Source organism: Hippopotamus amphibius, chromosome 12 (assembly GCF_030028045.1).
Source record: "Hippopotamus amphibius kiboko isolate mHipAmp2 chromosome 12, mHipAmp2.hap2, whole genome shotgun sequence".
NCBI lineage: Eukaryota > Metazoa > Chordata > Mammalia > Artiodactyla > Hippopotamidae > Hippopotamus > Hippopotamus amphibius.
The window spans coordinates 5,399,994-5,421,408 of NC_080197.1; the positions used below are offsets into that span (position 1 = coordinate 5,399,994).

At 56.4% G+C, this 21,415-nt stretch overlaps 1 protein-coding gene across 9 annotated transcripts in view; it reads right to left on the reverse strand.

Annotated features, from left to right (window-relative positions):
• The window catches only part of RBM38 (RNA binding motif protein 38), a 95,844-nt gene that overhangs the window by 63,582 nt on the left and 10,847 nt on the right, over window positions 1–21,415 (reverse strand). Inside the window, exon 4 of one of the 9 annotated variants that reach the window (XM_057703057.1) lies at window positions 16,842–18,371. The exons of the other annotated variants lie outside the window; for them this stretch is intronic. Within the exon in view, the coding sequence (XP_057559040.1) occupies window positions 18,068–18,371 (304 nt within the window). The 3' untranslated portion in view covers window positions 16,842–18,067. Of the gene's footprint in view, window positions 1–16,841; window positions 18,372–21,415 lie in introns of those variants that run through there. 9 annotated transcript variants of the gene reach the window in all.

Here is a 21,415-nt window from a genome sequence, read left to right on the forward strand (position 1 = left end):
CCTTTCAGTTTCTGTTGGTGTCTCTGCCTGAGTCTCTCTGTCGCTCTCTCACATTCGCTTCTATTTCTGCATTTCTCTGTATCACTCTCTCTGTCTCTTTCTCCACCTGACTCTCTGTTTTCTCCCTTCTCGTCCTCTTTTGCTCTGTGTCGTGAGTGCTTCTTTCTCCCTCTTTCATTCTAAAGGAGACGCAGGCAAAACCCAAGAAGACAAAGAGAGAGGAACGATAAGGCACCCGCGGGGCTCTGGAGGCAGACAGGATGAGGACGGGGGATACCTGAGGGCTCCCAGACGGGGACCTCGCTGAGGCGGTGGCGCAGCAGCCAGCGCTGGAAAAGCTGCTGGGAGATGGCCGGGCAGGAGGCAGTACCAACAAAGGCCCTGGGGCAGGAGAGAATCCCAGGGCTGAGCCAGGGAGAGGCAGGGGAGATAGACTCCCTGTGCCCAGGCTCGCTCAGAGGGAGCCCTGAATTCCCTCTCTGGTCAGGCCCCCAGGCTCTGGGGCAGGAGCCCCAGCGAGCCCAGGGCAAGGCTTGTGGAGAATAAGCCGTGGCTGAACCTCTGAGAACATTCCAGGACCCCCACTGGGGGGCAGGCCTCGTGCTCAGCCCTGGGGACCCTGTGCTGGCCACAACCCCTCTCTGCTTTGGAAGGAACCTATGGCAGAAAAGCACAACCCAGGCTCAAAAAGAGTTTGTGTGTTGATTTATTTCATTATTTGCTCCAGAAACACTGATTAAGCACCTGCTATATACAAACGGGCAGGGGCAGTGTCCTGACCTCATGGACTCAGAGTCTAGAGAGAGAAGCAGCCCACCCACTCACCTCGACCATGCTGGGGAGAAAAGCTGAAGCTCCGAAGGCCATTTATTCATCCAGCAGCTATTGGCGCCCGCTGCATGGCAGACAAACACAGATGACCCGCAAGCGGTGACCCCTGTTCACAGCACAGTTTCTAGAGCAGAATGGCATGGGTTCAAGTCCCACCTCTGCCGGCTATTAGCTGAGCAGCCTTGGGCAAGTTACTTACTCTCTCTGAGCCTCAGTTTCCTCCTCTGTAGAGTGGGCAGCTGTGAGAGCTACAGGACAGAACGTCACGTGCTAAGCACCTCCTCCTCCACCCCTGCCCCGCCTCTGACACTCAGAGAGCCCTTCTGGACCAGCGGAGCTCATCAGCCACACTTGTTGTCCCTCCCAGCTGGTGGGCAGGGCTGGCAGGTCAGGAGGGTCCCAGGCCTGCTGGGACCGGGGGCCGGAGACTGAACATCCTCCCTGAGGGGTGCAGTCTAGGCAACAGGGGAGGGGCAGCATGTGCAGCAGCTGGAGAGTGGCTCGTGTCCTTAAGTCACTGAGGGCAGCACCAGGCAGGCTGGCCAGGGCCCAACAGCCTGCCCCAGCCTCATTTGTGATGCAAATGGTTGCAATGGCTGCGGGCCAGGGCACCCGGTCCCCAGCCAGGGCCTCGAGCTTTTATTCTGAGCCTGGTGGTGAGGCAGCGGGGAGCCTCCCCAGACAGCCCCGAGGGACCTCTCTGGGCGGGTTAGGGGTGAGCAGGGGCGCCAAGGTCCGGGAGATGCATTCCTGGAGGCTGACGGGGTGGAGTAGCGGGGAAGGGCTCGAGCTGGGCTACCCGCTACTTGGCCAGTGGAGTGAGTGGGAAAGCCTTCGGCTGGCAGGGCTCTGTCCTGCAGAAGCTGCAGGTCCTCTCCAGGCTTCCTCTCGGGATTCTGCAGAAACCAGGGCCCCACACGTCACACCCTGTCACTTCCTAGCTGGTCCCCACTGGATTTCCTGCCCTCCAGGGTCCCCTGCAAAGCCGCGGCCACGCAGACCTTCTCTCCTTCTTCCCTGGCCCTTGGCCCACCCTGGGCTTTTTCACCAGCCGTTCCCTCTGCCTGGAATGCCTTTCCCTTTGGCAATGCCAGTCTTTTTTATATCTCTGGCCCTCACTCTGTACATATAACCATATATGCTTTTTCTTAAAGGTGGTACCCAAAATTGTATAAACTTCAGGCCCCAAGAAACCTGAATCTGTCCCCCGTGGCAGGAAAACATCCCCTGACACCATCCTTTCTGGTTCCTGAAGAGATGAGTAGGTCACATTCCCCATTAGGTCATTATTCATTCAACAGATATTTACTGAGAAGCTACTAGGTATGAGGCACTTTTCTAGGCACCGGGGATAGAGCAGTGAACAAGGCAGGCGAGAATGCCGGCCCTTATGGGCTGACAGTCCACGAAGGGTACAGGCAATAGACAGGTGAATAAGCAATAATAAGAGGAACGTAAGAGCTACAGAGAAAAATAAACAGGCAAGGGAGAGGGAGTGAGCTGAGGGGGGGCTGTGATTTTGAATGCAGCAAGGTAAGAAGCGAGCCGTGTGGATACCTGGAAGACGAGTGGTCCAGGCAAAGGGAAGAGAACCAGGAGGGGGACAGGATGGGAGGGACCTTCCCATCCCACAAACCCCCTGATGCCCAGTCAACACATTGGTGAATGGAAGCTGTGCAATTCTCCTGTATAAAAATGCCACCACTGTTAGGAGCGGGAAGGTGACTGCTGACAGCTGGAGGCAGGAGAAACTACTCGTAGGTCTGGGCACAGAGCGGGCAGGGGTGATGGGCACACCCCGTGATGGGACCAGTTCCCCTTTCGCACTAAGCCAACCAACCGAAGAACAATAGTGCTTCCCCTCCTCTTAGAGGAAGGGCGGGTAGAGACAGCCTGCAGGGCGGGCAGGGTGGCAGGTGGAAACCTCAATGAGGTGCCAAACACTATGCTGAGAGGCCCAGAGGAAGCAGGGGCGGAAGCTGTGCTGGCGATGGTCTCTGGCTCTGCTACTGCACTTGCGGAGGTGCTGGGGAGAGGAGGAAGATGCCAGGGAGTGCTCCCAGGCAGGCCGTGTGCTCCCACCACCCCACCCCGCAAGCTGCTAGTCCAAAGCCAAGCCAGTTTCTGTTTTGCCGGGGCGGGGGGGGGGGGGGGGGCGGGTAGGTTAATGCACTCATCCCCACCCATTTCCCTATCCACACTGCCAGCCTCAACCGCCTCCCTGGACCACACTCCTGCCCTCCTGGCCTCCCGCAGTTCCTCAAGCAGGCCCTGGGCATCTGACCTCAGGGCGTCTGCACAGGCTGTGACCTCCTCTGAAATGCTACCTCTTGGCTCCTTCCAGGACTTGTCTCCAGTGACTTTTGCTGGGCCCGCCTCTCACCTAGAGCCTCCTCGTTCTCCATTACCTCGCCTGCTTGTTTCCTTCACAAATTTGTAACCCATGGTTTTTTTTTTTTTTTGTTTGTTTCTTTTTTTTACTTATGCCCCTGTCAGGGCAGTAGCCACACCCACCTTGTGTTTTTTTTTTTTTTACTGTTGCACCTCCAGTGCCTAGCACAAAGAAGCTCAGACATTTGTAGAAGAAACAAAAGAAGAATCTTTGGGGCACAACATGCTGTCACTTGGGGGAAAATATTCAGTGGTTCTGAGGCTTGTCAAAGGGAGAGCCAGAGTCTAACCAAGGTGGGGAATTTTAGTGCAAAAAGTTAGACTGCTCTTCAAGATAATGGAGTTTGACTTTGTGATGGGCTTGGCTAAGGTTAGGGACCAGCGGGAAGGAGACACATTTTTTTTCCTGTGGAATAACCCAGAGGCTGGGAGCCAGGGGCCATGGACTTTGAGCATGAAACCAACATAGGCTGAGAAATAAAGAGAAATTGGATCCTGATAACAGAGCTTGAGCTGCTGGATCCAGCCATTCCTGAAGTCAGAAATTCAGCTGCATAAGCCAGTTGTGTCCAACTAGTCCTTCTCCAGAAGGAGGGCAAATCAATCAAGATTCTTTTCTCTGCAAATCACAGAAAACCCAAGTCAGACGGCTGTGGTGGGCAGGGTAATGCCCCCCCTCCCAAGACACTTGTGTTCTAATCCTGGGAACTGTGACTGTATTGACTCCTATATATATGACTTGATATGTTCAAGTTACATGGCAAAAGGGACTTTGCAAATGTGATTATGGTTCTGAATCTTAAAAGAGGGAGAGTATCCTGGATTACCCAGGTGAGTTCAATCTAATCACATACCCAATTAAAAACAGAGAACTTTCTCCAGCGGGAGACAGCAGAAGAGGAAGTTGGAGAGATCTGAACACTGAGAGGGACTTGACCCACTGTTGCTGAAGGGAGCCATGTGGAAAACACGAGAAGGAGCAGCCTCCAGACACAAAGACCTACTCTCGTCAGCCAGCAGGAAATGAGGACCACAGTCTCACAGCCACAAGGAAATGAATTTAGCCGGCAATCTGAATGAGCCTGGAAGAGGATTCTTCCCCAGAGCCTCCAGTAAGGATCAGCTCTGCAGATACCTTGACTTCTGCCACCCCAAGCTGAGGACCCATCTGGGTCACACTGTATCTGGAGTTCTGACACACAAAAGTAGGACATAATCATCTCTTCTATGTTGTTTTAAGCCACTAAGTTTGTGATGATTTGCTAGATAACTAATTTTTTCTTTTAATCAAAAAAAAGACTTGACAGGCTTTCTCACCCTGACTTCAGGAGTGGCTAGATCCAGGAGTTTAAACACTGTCCTCAGGATTCAAATTCTCTGTTTCCTCTGTCCAGCCGCCTCCTAGGTTGGTTCATGCTCAGGCCCCACGGGTCACCCTGGCAGCTCCAGGCTCCCACCCCCCAGGTTAAATCCATGGGAAAGGGGGCCTGCCCCTCCCCACTGTCCCATTTTAAGTCTCACTGTGTCTCATTGCCTGTAACCGGACCACGTGCCCACTCCTGAGTCAATCACTAAGCCAGTGGCATGCAATGTTCTTTTTGGCCAGGTCTGGGTCACATGCGCACCCCTACGGGGCCAGAGGTGGGTCTGGAGCCACCTGAGACTCAGGGACAGATGCAGGGAAGGGCTGGTTCCCCAGGGGGAACTCGGGCACCATCGGGGGCAAATGACCACAGAGGTCCCAGCCCACGGGGGCAGTGGGAGGTCCGAACGCGCAGAGAATTTGCCTTGTTTTACTCTCTGGAGACCAGCACCGTGCAGAGCGGCCTGGACAGAGGAGACCTGAGCCACCCCAGAGAATGTGACTCAGACCCCCCAACCAACTCCCTCCCCAGGGGCCCTGTTTCCAAAGTTGCGGGCGAACTAACAGGGAAGCCCTGCATTCCTCAGAAGCATGCCCCACTAGGACACAGAGTAAGTAAACCGATATTTATACCATGGCCCCACAGGGTGGCCACTTGGCTCTGAGGCAAATATGGTCAAAACTGAATTGTGCAGCCCTCAGAGGAGACCAAGGCTGTCCCCAGAGGAGCCCGCGGGAGGCGTCTGTATCCCACACTCTCATAGGCATCCTTGATCCTTCCCAGGAGACGCGGGTGGGGAGGGAGGGTCCAGCTGCTCACTTCTGCTCATCCCCCCCTTGCACCCCAACCAGGCAGCCCCTCCCCTCCCGGGGCCTGGACTCCCACTGGCCCTTCCCAGGTCAGGTCCTGGCTAGGGCTGGAGCCTGCAGCCAGGGTACCCACGCCCCCACGCATCCTCTCCTGAAGACACACTCCACACTGCCTCAGATGGCTTTTCCTCAACTTGGAAGATAATTTAAATTATTTACAATTCATACGTCCAGCAAGTATTAGAAGCTCCCTTCTATGTGCCGAGCACTGGCACAGAGGCCGGGTACCACCTCGGGTGTCTCTGGCCTGCTCCTGCCCCTCCCAGTTGACAGTCCAGTATGGGAGACAGATGTTACATGAGCAAACAAATAAATGCACTGAGAAGAACAAACCCCTGATAAGTGCTCGAGAGGAGACAGGCAAGCAGAGTGCAGAGTGAGGGAGGATGGCAGGGACCCAGCCAAGGTTGGGCACCACGTGAACATCTGCAGGAAGGGTACTCCGGGCAATGGGAACAGCTCATGCAAAGGTCCTGTGATCACCGGCTAATTTCCTCCCCAGCTCCTGCTGGCTCTGTAACGATTTTAGTTAACTGCTTCCTTGTTTGTTGTTTATTGTCCACTTCTCCCAGTAAACTGAAAGCCCTGTGAGGGCAGGGACTTGTCTGCTTTATTCCCTGCCGTCTCCCCAGGGCCGAGAACAGAGTTGCTGCACAGTAGGTGCTAATATATGTCAGCAGAGTTCACTGAATGCAGAAGTGACAAGTGGGCTTGAGCTACGAAGGTTAAGTGGACAAGCACGTTGAAAAAGAAGGAGGTCTCATTTAAAAATACTTCTGACTATGTCACTGCCTTGCTACAGAGAAATCTGGAGGGATAAGCACAAATGTTATCTGGGATTCAGGGACTCTCCCTTTGGACTTCACAGAACTCTGTAACCGTCCAGTGTTTTACTCTGAGACTGTGTTTCTTCTCACTCTCTTTGTTTTTTACAATCACAGAAGCAAATACGTGACTAGCACCACATTCAAACAAAGATGTCCAGGGTAAAAAGCAAAACCCATATTCGGGGACTTCCCAGGTGGCGCAGTGGTAAAGAATCCGCCTGCCAATGCAGGGGACACGGGTTCGAGCCCTGCCCTGGGAAGATTCCACATGCCACGGAGCAACTAAGCCCGTGCGCCACAACTATTGAGCCTATGCTCTAGAGCCCGCGAGCCACAACTACTGAGCCCATGTGCTGCAACTATTGAAGCCCACGCGCCTAGGGCCCATGCTCCACAACAAGAGAAGCCACTACAATGAGGAGCCTGTGCACCACAATGAAGAGTAGCCCCCGCTCTCAGCAACTAGAGAAAGCCCGTGTGCAGCAACAAAGACTCAACACAGCCAATAAATAAATAAAATTAATTAATTTAAAAAAAAAAACCCATATTCGTCAGACGGCACCCCCTCACCCGCCCTGGATTCTATGAACGCCCCTTTCATCAGAGCCCCCCACCCCCTAGGTTATACCTGATGTCCCTACCTTGACCCACAGACCATAGCGATGGAGGCCCAGGGTTGGGTGATTGTGGGAGGAGGCCTCGGAGAGGTCTGGGTCCCCCCCCAGCTTGGTTAAGCCCGGAGCCTCACCTCCCGTCATGACCTGGAGACACAGAGCAGCACAGGGACTGACTCCCTGCCGAGGACCGTGCCCGCCCCTGGTGGCAACCTTTACCCCGTGGTTCCAGCCAAGCAGATACCTTGGGTTCCAACATCCAGAAGGACTGGGTGCCCATCGCATGCAGCATCCAAAACAGAAGTGCTATTCAGCCATAAGGAACAGCAGGAGGCCCCAGAGTTCTGCTTTTTCCTGTGGTCACTTCCATTGCTCCTTTGGAATATTCTTTCATTGTCTTTTCTCAGTTTTTCAGAGCCATTGCCTTGCTGGTTTCCCAGGACCTGCCTGGTGAGGTGTGCCTGGGGTGCGGCAGGCCACCCCCCGCCCCCCAGCCCCTGCAACCACTAACTTACTTTCTGTCGGTCTTTTGTGACTGACTTCTGCCAGTCAGCATCCTGTGTTCAAGGTTCACCTTTGTTGTATTTATCAGAATTTCATATGTAGAAAACAAACTTATGGGTACCAAGCAGGAAAGCAGAGGACAGATACATTGGGAGATTGGGATTGACATATACACACTACTAAATATAAAATCGATAACTAATAAGGAGCTACTGTACAACACAGGGAATTCTACTCAATACTCTGTTATGACCTATACGGGAACAGAATCTAATAAGAGGGGATATATGTATGTGTATAACTGATTCACTTTGCTGTACAGCAGAAACTAACACAACACTGTAAAGCAACTGTACTCCAATAAAACTTAATTTAAATAAAAAAGAATTTCTCCCCTTTTATAACCAAATAATATTCTTCAGGTGGGATACCATACTTTGTTTATCCATTTTTCAATGGTGGACATTGAGGTTGTTTCCACTTGGGGGCTGTTGTGATTAGGGCTGCTAAAACATTCTTGGACAAGGTTTTGTGTGGATGTATGTATTATTTGTCTGAGGTATATACCCAGGCGTGGAATTTCTGGGTCGTATGGTAACCCCACATTTAATCATTTGAAAATTGCCGGAACGTCTTCGGTTCACATTCCCGCCAGCAGGGCAAGAGAGTTCCAATTCCTCCCAGCCCACCAACATGGCCAACACAGGTTCTGTCTGTCCTGGCTTTTCCTGCCAGCTGTCCCAGGGGCTGTGAAGTGGCATCTCACTGTTTTGCTTTGATTGTATCTAGTGGTATCCTTTTAAACCAGTCTAAGTTATAAGAAATGCCCACACTATACTCGTGGAGGGTCTTAGAGCCACATAAAGGAAGGAAATGGGGGCTCCTGTCTCTCCTGCTCTAACCAGCTGTACTCCAAGGGGATTCAAAAAAAATATTTTTAAAACTGAACATCAAAACCCTAAAAAGGAAACAAATTTGAATTCTTCCTCCAACTACAGAGGGCAGTCTTTGTTGACCTCTGAAGAAACAAGAGAGAAAAACACAGGAAAAACAGACAGGTGGAAACGTATAAAAAGTTAAAAGGAACTAAACACAGTGGTTTTTAGACCAAGCTTCACTTTAGAATCATCTAGACACTCTTTTAAAAATACCCATGCCCAGAGACTGGGCTTCAGCTGGTCCCGGTGGGGCCTGTGCTGTGTCATTTTGGGAAGCCCTGGGGAGGCAGGTCCTACAGTGCAGCCAGGACTGGGGGCAGGGTGGGGGGGTAGGTTGCTGCAAAGACCCTTCCTCTGTTCACTGCAGAGTGTTCGTGTATTTTGTGGGTTACATTTGCCTGGCTGGGGTTAAAGCCAGCAAGTGAGGAGTGCTCTCAGCACAGGCAGGGGTCCAGCGAGATCCCAAGATCCTCAGAACTGGAGGGGGAAGATGCCAAGTCTCCCCAGGGACCGACCCGTCTTCTCAGGACAGGGCAGGACAGCAGCACTGACAGTAGTAAAGGGCTGGCACGCCTCGAGCGCCTCCCTCAATCCTGGCCCTCATTGCTTTTTCCACAGCTGTCCTAGGAGGCACGGATGAGGAAACTGAGGATCAGAGAGGGTGAGTGACTCACCCAAGGTCACACAGCTTGTAAGGAAAGAAACTCAAACTCAAGTCTGTCTGATTCCAAACCCTGGTACTGGACCTTTGCGCTGACTTTGCTGGAGTGAGGGTGAGGGGTGGTGGTCTATCTAACCTACCATGCATCCCTCCATCCATCCCTTCATCCATCTCTCCCTCCATCCATCCCTTCATCCATCACTCCCTCCATCCATCCCTCCATCTACCACTCCCTCCCTCCCTTCCTCCCTCCATCAAGGCTTAACTGCATGAACATCCTCTAGTTAGACATCAAGGTGGATAAAACATGTGCATCTGATGTGGCCCCTGCTTTCTCCCCGACTTGACTCTCTCCTGTGGCTCCTAACTAGCAAAGCTAAAATGCCCACCAGAACTTGGTGAGAGGCACAGTATGGACCGGTGGGGACTGTGGCGAAGGGGTAGTGCACTTGTTTAATCATTGCCATGAGGAACTGTGGGCCCAGCATTGCCAGAGAAGCTTCTGTCTGTGGCTGCTCTCTCCTTTCCACGGCACTCCATGAACAACTCTGCATGCATAAATGTACTTCTTCATGGTTGCACTGTATCTCACGTCGCCCTTCCCTCCAGAGGAGAAGCCAGCAGCAGGTGGCGGGGGGCAGGCTTTGGTGTCAGACTTTCTGGGGTTTGGGCCCCAGCTCTGCCAGCTCCCTAACTACTTTGAGCCTCAGTTGCTGCATCTGCGAAATGGGGATAGCATACATGCATCTTGAATGGGGTTGCTGTGAGCTGACACAGCTAGTGGTGGGTGGGCACAGGGCCTGGAAGAAGCTGGGTGCTCAGTAAGCACAGCATTCTCTGTTCGCTTGCCCCACGAGGAGGAACACGGAGGCCTCACACCCTTTGTGACAATGGAGACTTATGAAACAGCAGCTCCTGACTCAGGATTGTGGCCTTTTTTTGCAAGCCCCTCCCTCATCCTGGGCCCAAAGGAGCCAAGCAGACTCTTGCAATGCTCACCTCTCCCTGGGCCAGGAGAGCTCGTGCATGCCAACGGGGCAGAGACCGGGGGCCCACACCGCACAGGGGCGGGCAGTCCCTGGCATGCTGACCACTGGTGAGAGGAATGGTGGGAGGCCTCGGGTCAGGCAGGAGCGAGGTTGTCAGGGGAACGCAGCCCAGAGGACCCTGTCAGCTGCAAGGAGGAAGAGGGAGGAGCAAGAGGCAGCCCAGTCCCGCTCCTACGATGCTCTGAGGCTGGGCCCAGGCTCTTGTCCTGGATGATGGCAACAGAAGGAATGATGGCTGCCCCAAAAGGAAAATCAGAGAGAACAGGGATGGGGGGATGGGGGAAGCAGCTTCAACAAGGAGGCCCAGGACGGCATCTTGCCGGTGGGGAGCGGGGGCTGACATCTGAGCTGAGATTTGGTGACTTTTGAACTAAAGCTGAGGGACAAAAAGGAGCCGGCACAGGACACCTGGAGGGAGAGCAGATCTCGCAAAAGGCATCTGAGAGGTGGCAGGGTCCGTTCAGCCACAGCAAGGAACTGAGATTTTATCCCAGGGCAATGGGGAGCCACAAATGAGGCTTCTACACCAGGCAACAGCACGCTCTGAGTTACCTTCTTAGAAGATCTAGTGGGTCCCCAGACGAGAGGTGGGTGGAGGTGAGGACAGCTGTGGACCCCACCCACGCGGGCTCATCAGAGACACCCAGAAGAGCAACACAAGCAAGCCGACGGGGCCGAAATGACCCCACCCTGTTAGCGTGTGGAGTCTGTGCGCACAAATGTAACATCAACCAAATGCCAAACTTCATTCTCCAACTTTTCTTGCTCAGCTGTAAATAGTACAGAACTGTATTAAGAAAAAACTAAAACTCTCCTGTAGTCCTAGTACCATTAATGTCTAGTCGATTTCCTTCCTCCCATGTTTATACACATAGGTAGATTATTTTCATAAATTTCCTTTATTTTAGAATTTTCCCCCAACGGTGCTAATGTTATAATTCAGAAAAAACAAAAAAAAACAAAAAAAACACAAAAAACTTCTCTACAATTGTCCCCATCATGGGGCCAAGGAAGCCAGCAGGAGGCACCTGGAACTCTTGAGTTGTCTTTAATGCACCGAGTTTAGCTGTCTGGTGGGTTGGGCTTGGGGCTGGGGTGGGGGAGGGGCTAGGCCCATCCTTGATCTCCAGGCAGCTGTGCACCCTGATGTGTACACATGGCTTGGGATGAGCAGACAGGGCTGATAAGCACAGCCGGGCACTTATCGGCCCCAGCAGGTGGCCCAGGAGGTATCTGCAGGGCCAGGTGCCCACCCCACGCCGTGCCCTGTGCAGACACCCAGCCCCAGGGCTCGCCGGGCAGCTGCCCCTGTCACTCTCACTCTATCTGGATGGTCCCAACCCCGGGGGCTCCCAGTTTGCTGTTTACATCTCTGGGGACAAGCACAAGGGTGACTCAGCAGTCAGGGCAAGGACATGAGGGAGGGGGGGTGAGGAGGGAGAGGAGAACAGGTGGGGGTGTGGGAGGCCAGAGCCCAGCCCTCAGGGCAGGGCGGGGCAGCATGTACCTTCCCGATTCAGGATGCACAGTCTGAATCCTGGCTTAGCCACACCAGTTCCCTAGCCTTGGCCAAGCAGCTGAATCTCTCCAGCCTTGGTTTTCCCATCTGTGAGCTGGGTACAGCCAACCTCCCATGTGTTGCTGGGAGGGTTCAAAGTAAAAATAGACGTGATGCCATAGGAAGCATTTAATGAATGGCAGTTTTCATGAGTTCTGGGACTCTGAGGACAGCCTTAGCTCCAGAGCTGAGAGTAAAACCAGGGGGGTGGGGCATGCTGCCTCATTTGATTGGAAACATGTGGTCCTTCATCCACAGCGGGGACCCTGAGAGGCAGCACGCAGCTTTCACAGGAATTAGGGTGGTTTTCTCACCTCCACCCTCCACTGCTTGCTCAGCTTTCCCACCGGCACGGGGGCTGGGGGCTCTGGGACTGGGGGCTCCGGGAGCCGGGAGCCTACCCCACGCCAGGTCAGCACTGAGCACTTTACTTAAGACACCCCCTTTCGTCCTAGTGGTGGCCAGGGGAGGGTGACCGTGGGGATTACCCCGGGTGCAGGTGATGTAACCACCACCCAGTTATCACCCAAGGACAGGCAGTGATGGGGAGGGACAGAGCCAGAGGTATCCAAGCATCTGGCCTTTTGCACTGCACCATGTTGGCCCAGTGGGGTCTGCCTGCCTGGAGGTGGCGTGCGGGGCAGAGGGGAGGGGTGGGACCTCTGGCCAAGATGTTCCACCTCAAGACCCTGGAGGACACAGAGCCAACAACACAGGCTTTGGAGTCAGACAGACAAACCCAAGCCTGGACCAGCTATGTCCAACCGCAGCCCCTCTGAGCCACAGTCTTCCCCTCTGTAAAATGCGACACTAAATCTCTCCTCATGGGAGGGTTCTAACCAGGAGGAAAAGAGCCTGTACGTCTGAGAACATCAAACAGTTCCCCCCAAATTGCCCGGGGAGCACTAAACCCAGGACCCCATTCGAGGACCCTAAATGTGAAAACACCTTGGGCTGCAAGTCCTGCACGAGGGTGAGATGCCCCGTGATGACTGTTTACCAAACCTGAACACACAATGAGGCAGAAGCTCCAGCCGCCACCTCAGAACTGCCCCCGGGGGGGCCAGGTGACCCTAGGCAAGTTCTGTGAGCACTCTGAGCCCTGATTTCTCCATGTGGGAAATGGGCACAATGATGCTAGACCCAGCTCACCTCGCTGGTGTGAAGGTCGAAAGAGAGACTGAGTCTGTAACAGCCACCACAAAGCCCCTGCGAATGGTATTCACAGCCTAACTGCTGGGAGACTCTGACAGAAACTGCATGATGGACATCCTACCTTCTTCCTTAGTAACCAAAGGCTTTCTGTATTCCAGGTATACACCTCGCTAAACACCTGCACTACCCACCCCCTTCACAGTTAGGTGTGGCCATGTGGCCAGGTCTGGCCAGCGAGATGGAAGAGGAATGTGCAATTTCTGAGAAGCCTCCTTGGAAACCCCCGGCTCCCAGTGAGGTACTCCTTTCACTTTCCTCCTTCTTTCTTCTGCTGCCTGGAACTCATACATGATGGCTGGAGTTCTGGCAGCCATTTTGTTCTAGGAGATGGTCTTGAGAAAGTAAACCATGGACTAAAATAGTGCCATGGGAAGTTAGAAGGAGCCTGACTTCCTGATGACTGTGGAGCTCTCATTTAAACACTGGACTTTCTGATTCAGGTTTCTTTTACATGAGAAAAAAAAAATGACCTTGTAAGTTTCTAAGAACCACTGTTATTTATTTTATTGTATGTCACTCAGCCTAATTTTAAGTAATGCAAGCCCTTTGAGATTGTATATATCCAGAGTCTTGATTGCAAGGGACAGAAACAAAATTAAATAGGCTTAAGTGAAAAAGGAAATTTATTTGCCCTTGGAATGGAAAAGTCCAGTGTCTAACTCGGGCATAGCTGGATCAAGGGGCCCCAAAGATGTCACTAAGACCCTAGCTTCACTCCTCAGCTGTCCTTCCCTAGTGCTGGCTTCCTTTTCAGACAGTCTCTTCATAAGCACAAATAGTCCCACCTCTCCACCCCACCCCTTCACTCCACCCCCAAACACAGCCACCCCCACCCCAGCAGCTCCAGGTTTATCTGCTCCCAGATTGGCTCCCCTGGCAGAAAGACAGCTTCCTTCCCCCAGGAGTGCCAGGAGAAATCTAGGCCTGACTCACGGACCCAGACTGGCTCACATGTCCACCCCTGAACCAATCACCGGGGCCACTCTCACTACACTGTCTGCTGGGGACGCAGTGGAGAAGGGACAGAGCCCCAGCCTCTGAGGACAGTCATGGCCCCTTTCCCAGCGAGGGTCACAGTGGCGGAGGGCTGGCCAAGCTCACCCTGCCCGTTTAGTGGGGGACAAGGGCCACAGGTCAGGCCCACGCTTTTCGCCTCCACAGCACAGCACCTCCTACCGCTGCTCCTCAGAGGCCCAGGCAGTGGTGGCTCCAGTCTCGTGCCTCAGTTTCCCCATCTGCGCAAGGGGTCCACTCCACGTGTTCACCTCGTGGGTAACCAAGCATCCGTGAAAAGTGCTTGCAAAGCGCCTGGCCCGGGTCAGCACTGCGGACGTCGGCAGCCGTGTTCACTATTGCCTTTCATAACCATGGTCACAGCATCCCGCGTGCACAGACCTCTGCCCCGCTGGCCGCCGCTCATTCCTGCTCTGCACTCAGTGCCCGGACTCTGGGATCTCTCTCTCCTGGGTTTGCCACCATCCAGAACCCTCAATCCTGGGCCCCAGGAGGATGTTTTTGAGTCCTCGAGGCCTGTCCCAGAGGCTGCCACCAGCCGATAGCGACAGGAAACGGGCTGGCTGCACGTGGCCCTCCCGATAACCCCGGCAGCATGTACGACCCCCTCCCTGGTCCCCCAGCCCTTATCAGCGCAGCAAATGTCTCATGTCGCCTCTGAGCTGGGAGCCCCATGCTGACCTCCCTGACCCCTTGCCAGGGTTTGCAAACTAAGGCCCAGCTGGAGGGAGAGGGGCAGGTGGCAGGGCCAGGCGGGGAGAGGCATCGGGAGTCCCTGGTAAGAAAAGGGAACCCTGCCTGGCAGGATCTCACCTGACTTGACCCCGGGAACCCTGACCCTTCCCTGGGCAGAGGCTGGGGGCCTGCACCACAGAAAGGGGGAGCTCACAAATCTCAGAGTCAAAGGGATTAGAAAAGGCCAGATAAGATCCCACAGGGACCCCAGGACAGCGCAGAGAAGGTGGCTCCCGGTCCACCCCAAGCCACCTGCCCGAATCGGGGTGACCCATCTCATTCAAAGACAAGGGCGGACCACATGGAGCTGTCAGTGGGCTCTGGGGTCAGACTCAGCTGCCCAGCTCCGTGCAGGGCTGCACTCCCCATGCACCCTGCACCTCATTCCCTGCGGACACCACAGCAACTCTGGCCCCAGCATTTCCCGCCTCAGATCTGCCCAGCACACTCCAGCCTGGATGGCTGGTCCCAAACTCCCGCTGGTGTCCCCCGCCGGAATCAAGTGCTTAATGCTGGCAGGCCTCAGTCTCCCTGCTGTGCCTGGCACAGCACTAGGTGTGGGGGACACGGCAGGACACAAGGCAGATGGTCCCTGGTCCCCTGGCGTCAGCGTTCCAATGGGGGTGGGACAGGGACAGGTGTGGTCACAGATGAAAGGGGACACAGTTCAACTGCCCGGACCGAGACTGGGGTCAGAGGAAGCTGCTGGGACCAAGACGCTTCTGTGCTGAGAGCTGAAGGAGGCCAGCAGGTAAAAGCTGGAGGATTCAACAGAAAGTGCAAAGGTCCTGTGGTTGGTGGGCTGCGCCCAGTGTGGGCAGGGGCCTCACAGACCATAGGGACAGCTTTGGCTTTTCCCTCGAGGATGATGGGGAGCCACAGGGGGAGCTGGGGGAGCCACGACCCCACTGATGCCAAACAGGGCCCTCTGGCTGCACGGGGAGCGTGGACGGTGGGGGGAGGGGCAGAGGCAGCAAAGGGGCCGCTGCAAGGGTCCAGGAGAGAGGGAGTGGTCCTGGACCAGGGCTGGAAGCAGAGGAGGGGGCAGATGAGAGGCAGGCTTAGCAGGAGTCAGACGTGAGGGTGAGGGAGGAATGACTGGAGCCTGGCTTGCTCACGTGTGGGAGGTGAATGGGGGAGATGGGACAGATGCACATGTTGTGGGGCCAAGCTCTGCTCTGCAGGGTTGGTGGGGGCAAGCCTGGTGCCTGGAGAGCGACTGTTCCAAAGTAGGCCGGCCCTCAACCTCCAAGCTTTGCCTAGACTGGCCTCACCAGGAATGCCCACTCCACTCCCCCAGGTCACCAGGAGCCCCTCCCTCCTGCACGGTCCAGCTGCACCTCCAGGCCTCCTCCCACCTGTGCAGTCCTCCCTGCTCCTCCCCCAGTGTGCTGAGCTCGCCAGGTGGTCTGGGCACTGCTAGCCACCTCCCCTCCTCTGCCCACAGCTGTGCTCAGAGCACGTCTATCCCCTGGGTCTCTGCTGCCTCCCTGGCCCTGTCACCTCCTAAGCTCACCGCCCACCCACTTCCGCCTCGCTGTGCCTCTCCAGCCACACTGGCCTCCTACTCCCAGGGCCTCTGCACCTGCTGTTCCTCCTGCCTAGAACCCGGTCATCCTCCATCCCCAGGTAACGTGTCCCGCCAGCATCTGAAACTGCCCCATCTGCCTGCCTGCTGTGTGCATCCCGCCAGCCCACCAGCCCCAGGGGCAGGACTGCGTGTTTGCTCACGACCATCCCCAGTGCCCTGCATGTGACCAGGAGCCCGCCGTTTCTTGGAATGAATGAATGAGGGAGAAACTGAGGGGAAAAGTGAATGAGCCTCCTCTCCAGCCTTCATACCCCTTCCAGGAGGCCCCCGTGACCCCCCCCCCCCAGCGCTGCGTGGGGGCTGCAGCTTGGGTGGCAGAAGAGGCTGGGAATGGAGCCCCTCACCCCAGACCCAGATGCCCCTTCCCGACTCTGACGTGTGCCAGGCCCGGCTGCCAGCACCCCGAGAGCAGGGGGCCTGGACACCCTCTGAGCACCCCCTGCCCAGGTGCTGCCAGCAGCGGCCCACGTTCTTCGGGGAGCCACCCCCATTCCGTGGGGCTCTGGTGGAGCTGCCAATCACCATACCTCGCCCCCGGCCTCTGCCCTCCGGCCCTGCTCTGAGCACATCAGCGACACCGAGCCCACGGTCCCTGCAGAGGTTGGAGGCGCCCATTTCCAGGGAAACACTACAGACCCACTTTTTCTTTAAAGAAAACAAGTTTTATTTTTATAGTCAGAACATTCTAATAAAAATATTATTATATTAGCTACCTTTGCTTCCTAGGCCCTGATTCTGCACCAACGTGCGGTGAAGCGCCTGCCCGCGTACGGCAGCCCCGAGGCCTCCCGCTTCCCTGAGGTAGGTCTGAAGGAGCACCCCAGCACCCCCAACCTTCTGGCGTGTCCGCCCCAAGCCCCTCTGCCTGTCCTCTCATCTCACGTCCCCTCCCCCTCCAGGAGCCCCGTCCTGGGGGGTGGGAACGGTCACTCCCTGAACCCCCAAGGCAGGCAGACGTGTCTCAGCTCAATGCAGCAGCTCGGGCGGGTATACAGCAGGCGACACTGTGGGGGGGGGGCGGGGGGGCGGGGCCCACAGTCCTGAGCTCTGAGCCTCCACCCCGCCAGCCGGGACCCTGCGGTCCAGCCCCTCAGCCAGCATCCCCTTCACGGCTGTGGGGAGGGGCACACGCTTAAGACAACTCACTGTCTGCAGACGCCCACCCCCCGGGGGCTCGGGCACTCAGCCGGCAGGCGCTTTACCCTGGACATACTGTCACTGTCTCCTCAGGCGGAGCAGCCACCGACGAAAGCAAGTCTCTCAAAGTCAAAAACAGGTTTTGGATTCTTGGTGGTGGGAGTCTCCGTTGAAAAAATAGACGGAAACTCTGAAATCATCTTAGTAGCAAAACAATGACGATAAGAAAAAAAGTCGCAGTGCTTCGACAGGAAAGGACCGTGGCCGGCTGCCCCTCGCTGGTTGCCAGGGGGCCTTGCTGCATCTGGGAGGGGCGCCCCGGGGCCAGCATTTACAAAATGGAATTCAGGGAGCCAGCGATGCCCCCAAGGATGGTTCACAGCCGTGTGGCTGGAGTGACCACAGGCTGCCCTGGAGTAAGGCCTCTGAGCGGGACAAGGTTTCTGCTCACCCCAAGGGGCGGCCAGGTCTGCGGAGGGTCCAGAGGCCCCACCTGCGGGCTCCTGGGGTGCGGGAGGGTAGGAACAGTGCGTGTGCGACATTCGGGCTGATCTTCAAATGGCTTCTGGTCATTCTTTTCTCTCAAAGTCCCCCCTCAAGACGAGACAGTCCTGGGAGTAAAGAGAAGCGGTCTCTGGGCTGCCCGGGGTGCAGGAGGGGTCCCACAGGGTCTCCTGGGGCACAGGCGCGCTGTGCACCCCTAGGCGCAGCCGGCACCCGTCCAGCACGCGGTGATGGGGCCGCCGCAGTCACGGGGCGGGAGTGGTCCTCACTGCATCCTGTCGGGCTGCAGCTGCGGAGGCTGGTACTGCACGAAGGTGGTGCCTGCAGGGGCCGCGGCCGAGAGGGCCTGGGGCACGGCAGCCGGGTAGCCGTAGCTCACAAAGCTGGTGGCCGTGGCAGGCGAGGCGGCATACGGGTACTGGTCGTAGGTGGCTGGCGGGTACTGGGCGTAGGCCGGGCTGGCCGGCGTGTACTCGATGTAGGGCGAGGACAGTGACGGGACTGGGGCAGCCGGGATCACCACGCTGGGCTGGACGATGGCTTGTGGGTAAATGTAGTGGGGGGTCAGCCTGTGGGGCCAAGCAGAGAGGGTCAGGGTCAGGTGACAGAGCAGGGACACACAGCTGGCTTAGGGGTGGAGTGGAGGAGTCGGGAGAGCCGGGTGATACTGTGTCCCTCCTCCTGCATCTCTACTTCCTCATCTGTAAAATGGGTATAATTACAGTAAGGGTGTTCCTACCACAGGGACTCTGCACTGGCCGTGCCCACACCCTGCACAGCACTATCCCAGGAGACCCACAGGTTTCCCACTTCCCCTCTTCAAGTTTGCAGTCAAATGTCTCCTCTGTGAACCCCTCCAGGCACCCCTCATCCCACCCTACACCCCAAACACTGTCCATCCCCCACAGAAGCAATGTTATGATTTAGGAGCAAGGGGGAGTTTGAAAACAATAAACGATTTCAGCTCCAGAGCATCACATCCAGCACAGGCCCTTCTGAGCACACGTCCCTGTGTGATCACCCCGTCACACGCCCATGAAGCCAGCCCTGGCCCCCCACCTCCCTGGATTCATCTTCCCAGCATCTGTCCCCCCCCCCCCCCAGTGACACCCTGCGCAATGTACTTATTTATCACATCTGCCTCCCCAGGCTAAAACGTCAGCCACCCATGAACGGACAACAGAGAGCCTGGCCCGCCGCACAGGCTCAGCTGCCGATTGAACGGAGACAATGACGGAATAAAAGCGTAGCCGCGACGACGCTGCTGGGAGCAGAGATGCGGCCAGAACCCCAGGGACACGGCTCAGCCGCCCGGGGCCACGCCTCATACGCAGTGACCGGCCTTCAGAGAAACTGGGCGTGGAGGCGCCTCGTGTGCCCAAGGCCCCACGGCACAGGCGCAGAGGGACCGAGTCTCGGGCATCGACCTGTACCCTGTGCCTGTGCCACCCTGCAGGCTGCCACCACGGGTGCCACGTGCACAGCCCTCCACCGTAGGGGTGACGCCACACGTCACAGAGGTGGAACCCGAGGCTCGGAAAGGCGGTATCCCCCAGGGCTGGTCTGCAGCAGCACCCACGGCAGCGGCGGCACAGATGCCACAGCCTCCAGCATCAGGCCGTGCCCCTCCTCCCAGGGATGCACGAGTAACAGGATGAGGGGGATGTGGTTACACACCTGGAGGCGATGAGGAACCCCAACTTCCCTCCACACCTAAAGATAGGCCCCGGATCCCTGCCCTGCCCCCGCCCCATTCCAAAGAGAAGCTGCTTTGAGAGCAAAAGGGAGACGTTCCCTGCTAGCGTTCCCGCAGGCCTGGCAGGGGCAGAAACCGGGGCAGCTTTGGGAGAGCAAGTGGACAGAAAGCTGGGCCCCGGAAGCCGGGCTCCCTCCCCCCGCCAGGCCCCTTGGCATCCAGGAGCCTTCGCTCCCGAACAAGGACAGGGGCTCCATGGGTCGCGGCGGCTCCCACAGGAACAGAGACAGAGCAGAGAAACCCGAGCGTCGTCCACGGGGATGGAGCAGCAGCCAGTGTCCCCTAGACCACCCCATGTGGCAGCAGGATGAGGTCCACGCTCAGCCCCAAGCCATTCCCCTCCACGCTGCCAGGAGAGAAAGCCAAGCCACGGAACAGAGGTGCTGTTTATGCAAAACTGTGATGTTTACACTGAATACTGGTAACGCTCATGCTAAGAAACTCAGACGTGTATTTACACCTGTGCTAAGGGTAGGTGAGCTGGGATCCTATGAGACCACGGTTTCTATGGGTCCAAGAGTTGACTGACGGCAACTTTATGTGGGACAATGTTTTGAATGCAAAGAAAAGGCCTGGAAGGAGGCTGTGAAGAGCTGCATGTGGTCTGAGCATCTCTACAAGGCAAGTGGATTCAGGGGCATAGTGGGGAATAAGAAGCACTGTCTGCACCTGCCCGACAGGAGAAGCATCCGTCCAAGCACCCACCCAAGCATCCGTCCACTGGTGAATGGATTTCCAGAGCACAGTGTGTCCAAGCCAAGGAATATGATTCCACCATAAAAAGCAATAACGCGCTGACACCCGCCATCATGTGGATGAACCTCGAGGACACGACGCTGAGTGAAAGAAGCCAGACACGAAGCCACGACTGCGTGATTCATTCACGTGAAGCCTCCACCGAAGCAACCCCAGAGAGAAAGTGGTCACGTTGCAGGGGCTTCGGGAAGCAGGGGAGGGAGGGAGTGCTATGGGTCTCCATGTAGGGGACGAGAAAGTTCTGCATGAGACAACAGCGACGGCCGCGTGAGTTCATGGATATACGTGATGCCCTAAAATGGTAGATTTCAGGTTATGTGTACTTTTGCCACAATAAGAGCACAAATACAAGGAGCAAACCCTGAGCCAGGGACACCCCCCAGTGAGGGCAGAGCTGGGGCAGTGATGGGCATCAAGGCCCCATGGGTCCAGCAGCAAAGCCCTGATGCGGGGAGAGCCTGGGCACACCTGGCCCGTCCCGGAGGGGCCCCAGCTCCCCCCGGCCAGGGAGTTCCTACACCAGGTCCCTGCATCCCTGTCGTTTGCCCTCCTAGGTGGAAACACCCCTACGGTGGCCATGGCCACACACTCCTGCTTGTCGGGAGGCCAGACAGCCTAGGCCAGAAACCCTGCACCCTGGCCCCAGGCCATGGCGCTCACCCTCCCTCTCCGCCCTAGACGGAGTTTCTGCTGCACCCCTCCCGCCTCCCTGATGGGAACAAGAGCCCTGAACACAGCGCGGCCTGGGTTTGAGTCCTGCCTCAGCCTCCCAACCTGCAACCAGCCTTCTCACATCTGTGGGTGTGCTCTGCGCAAGGAGGCAGCGGTGAGCAGACGACACAGCCCCTGGCCTCGCAGAGCCTGGATTCCAGGAGGAGGAGAGGCACACGAACACGAGAACCCGGCAACCAGAGCCGGGACTGCAGAGGCTTCTCGGAGGAGGGGACGGCTGCTCAGAGACCGAGCTCCTGGCCCACCTCCCCCACTGGACCTCATCGGAGCAGGCGGGGGCTCTGCCCGGTGCCTCGCCCAGGCCCTGGCTGTGGAAGGGGCTGGGCACGCAGTGTTGACGGCCGGCCGGCAGGCACGGGCCCCTCTGAG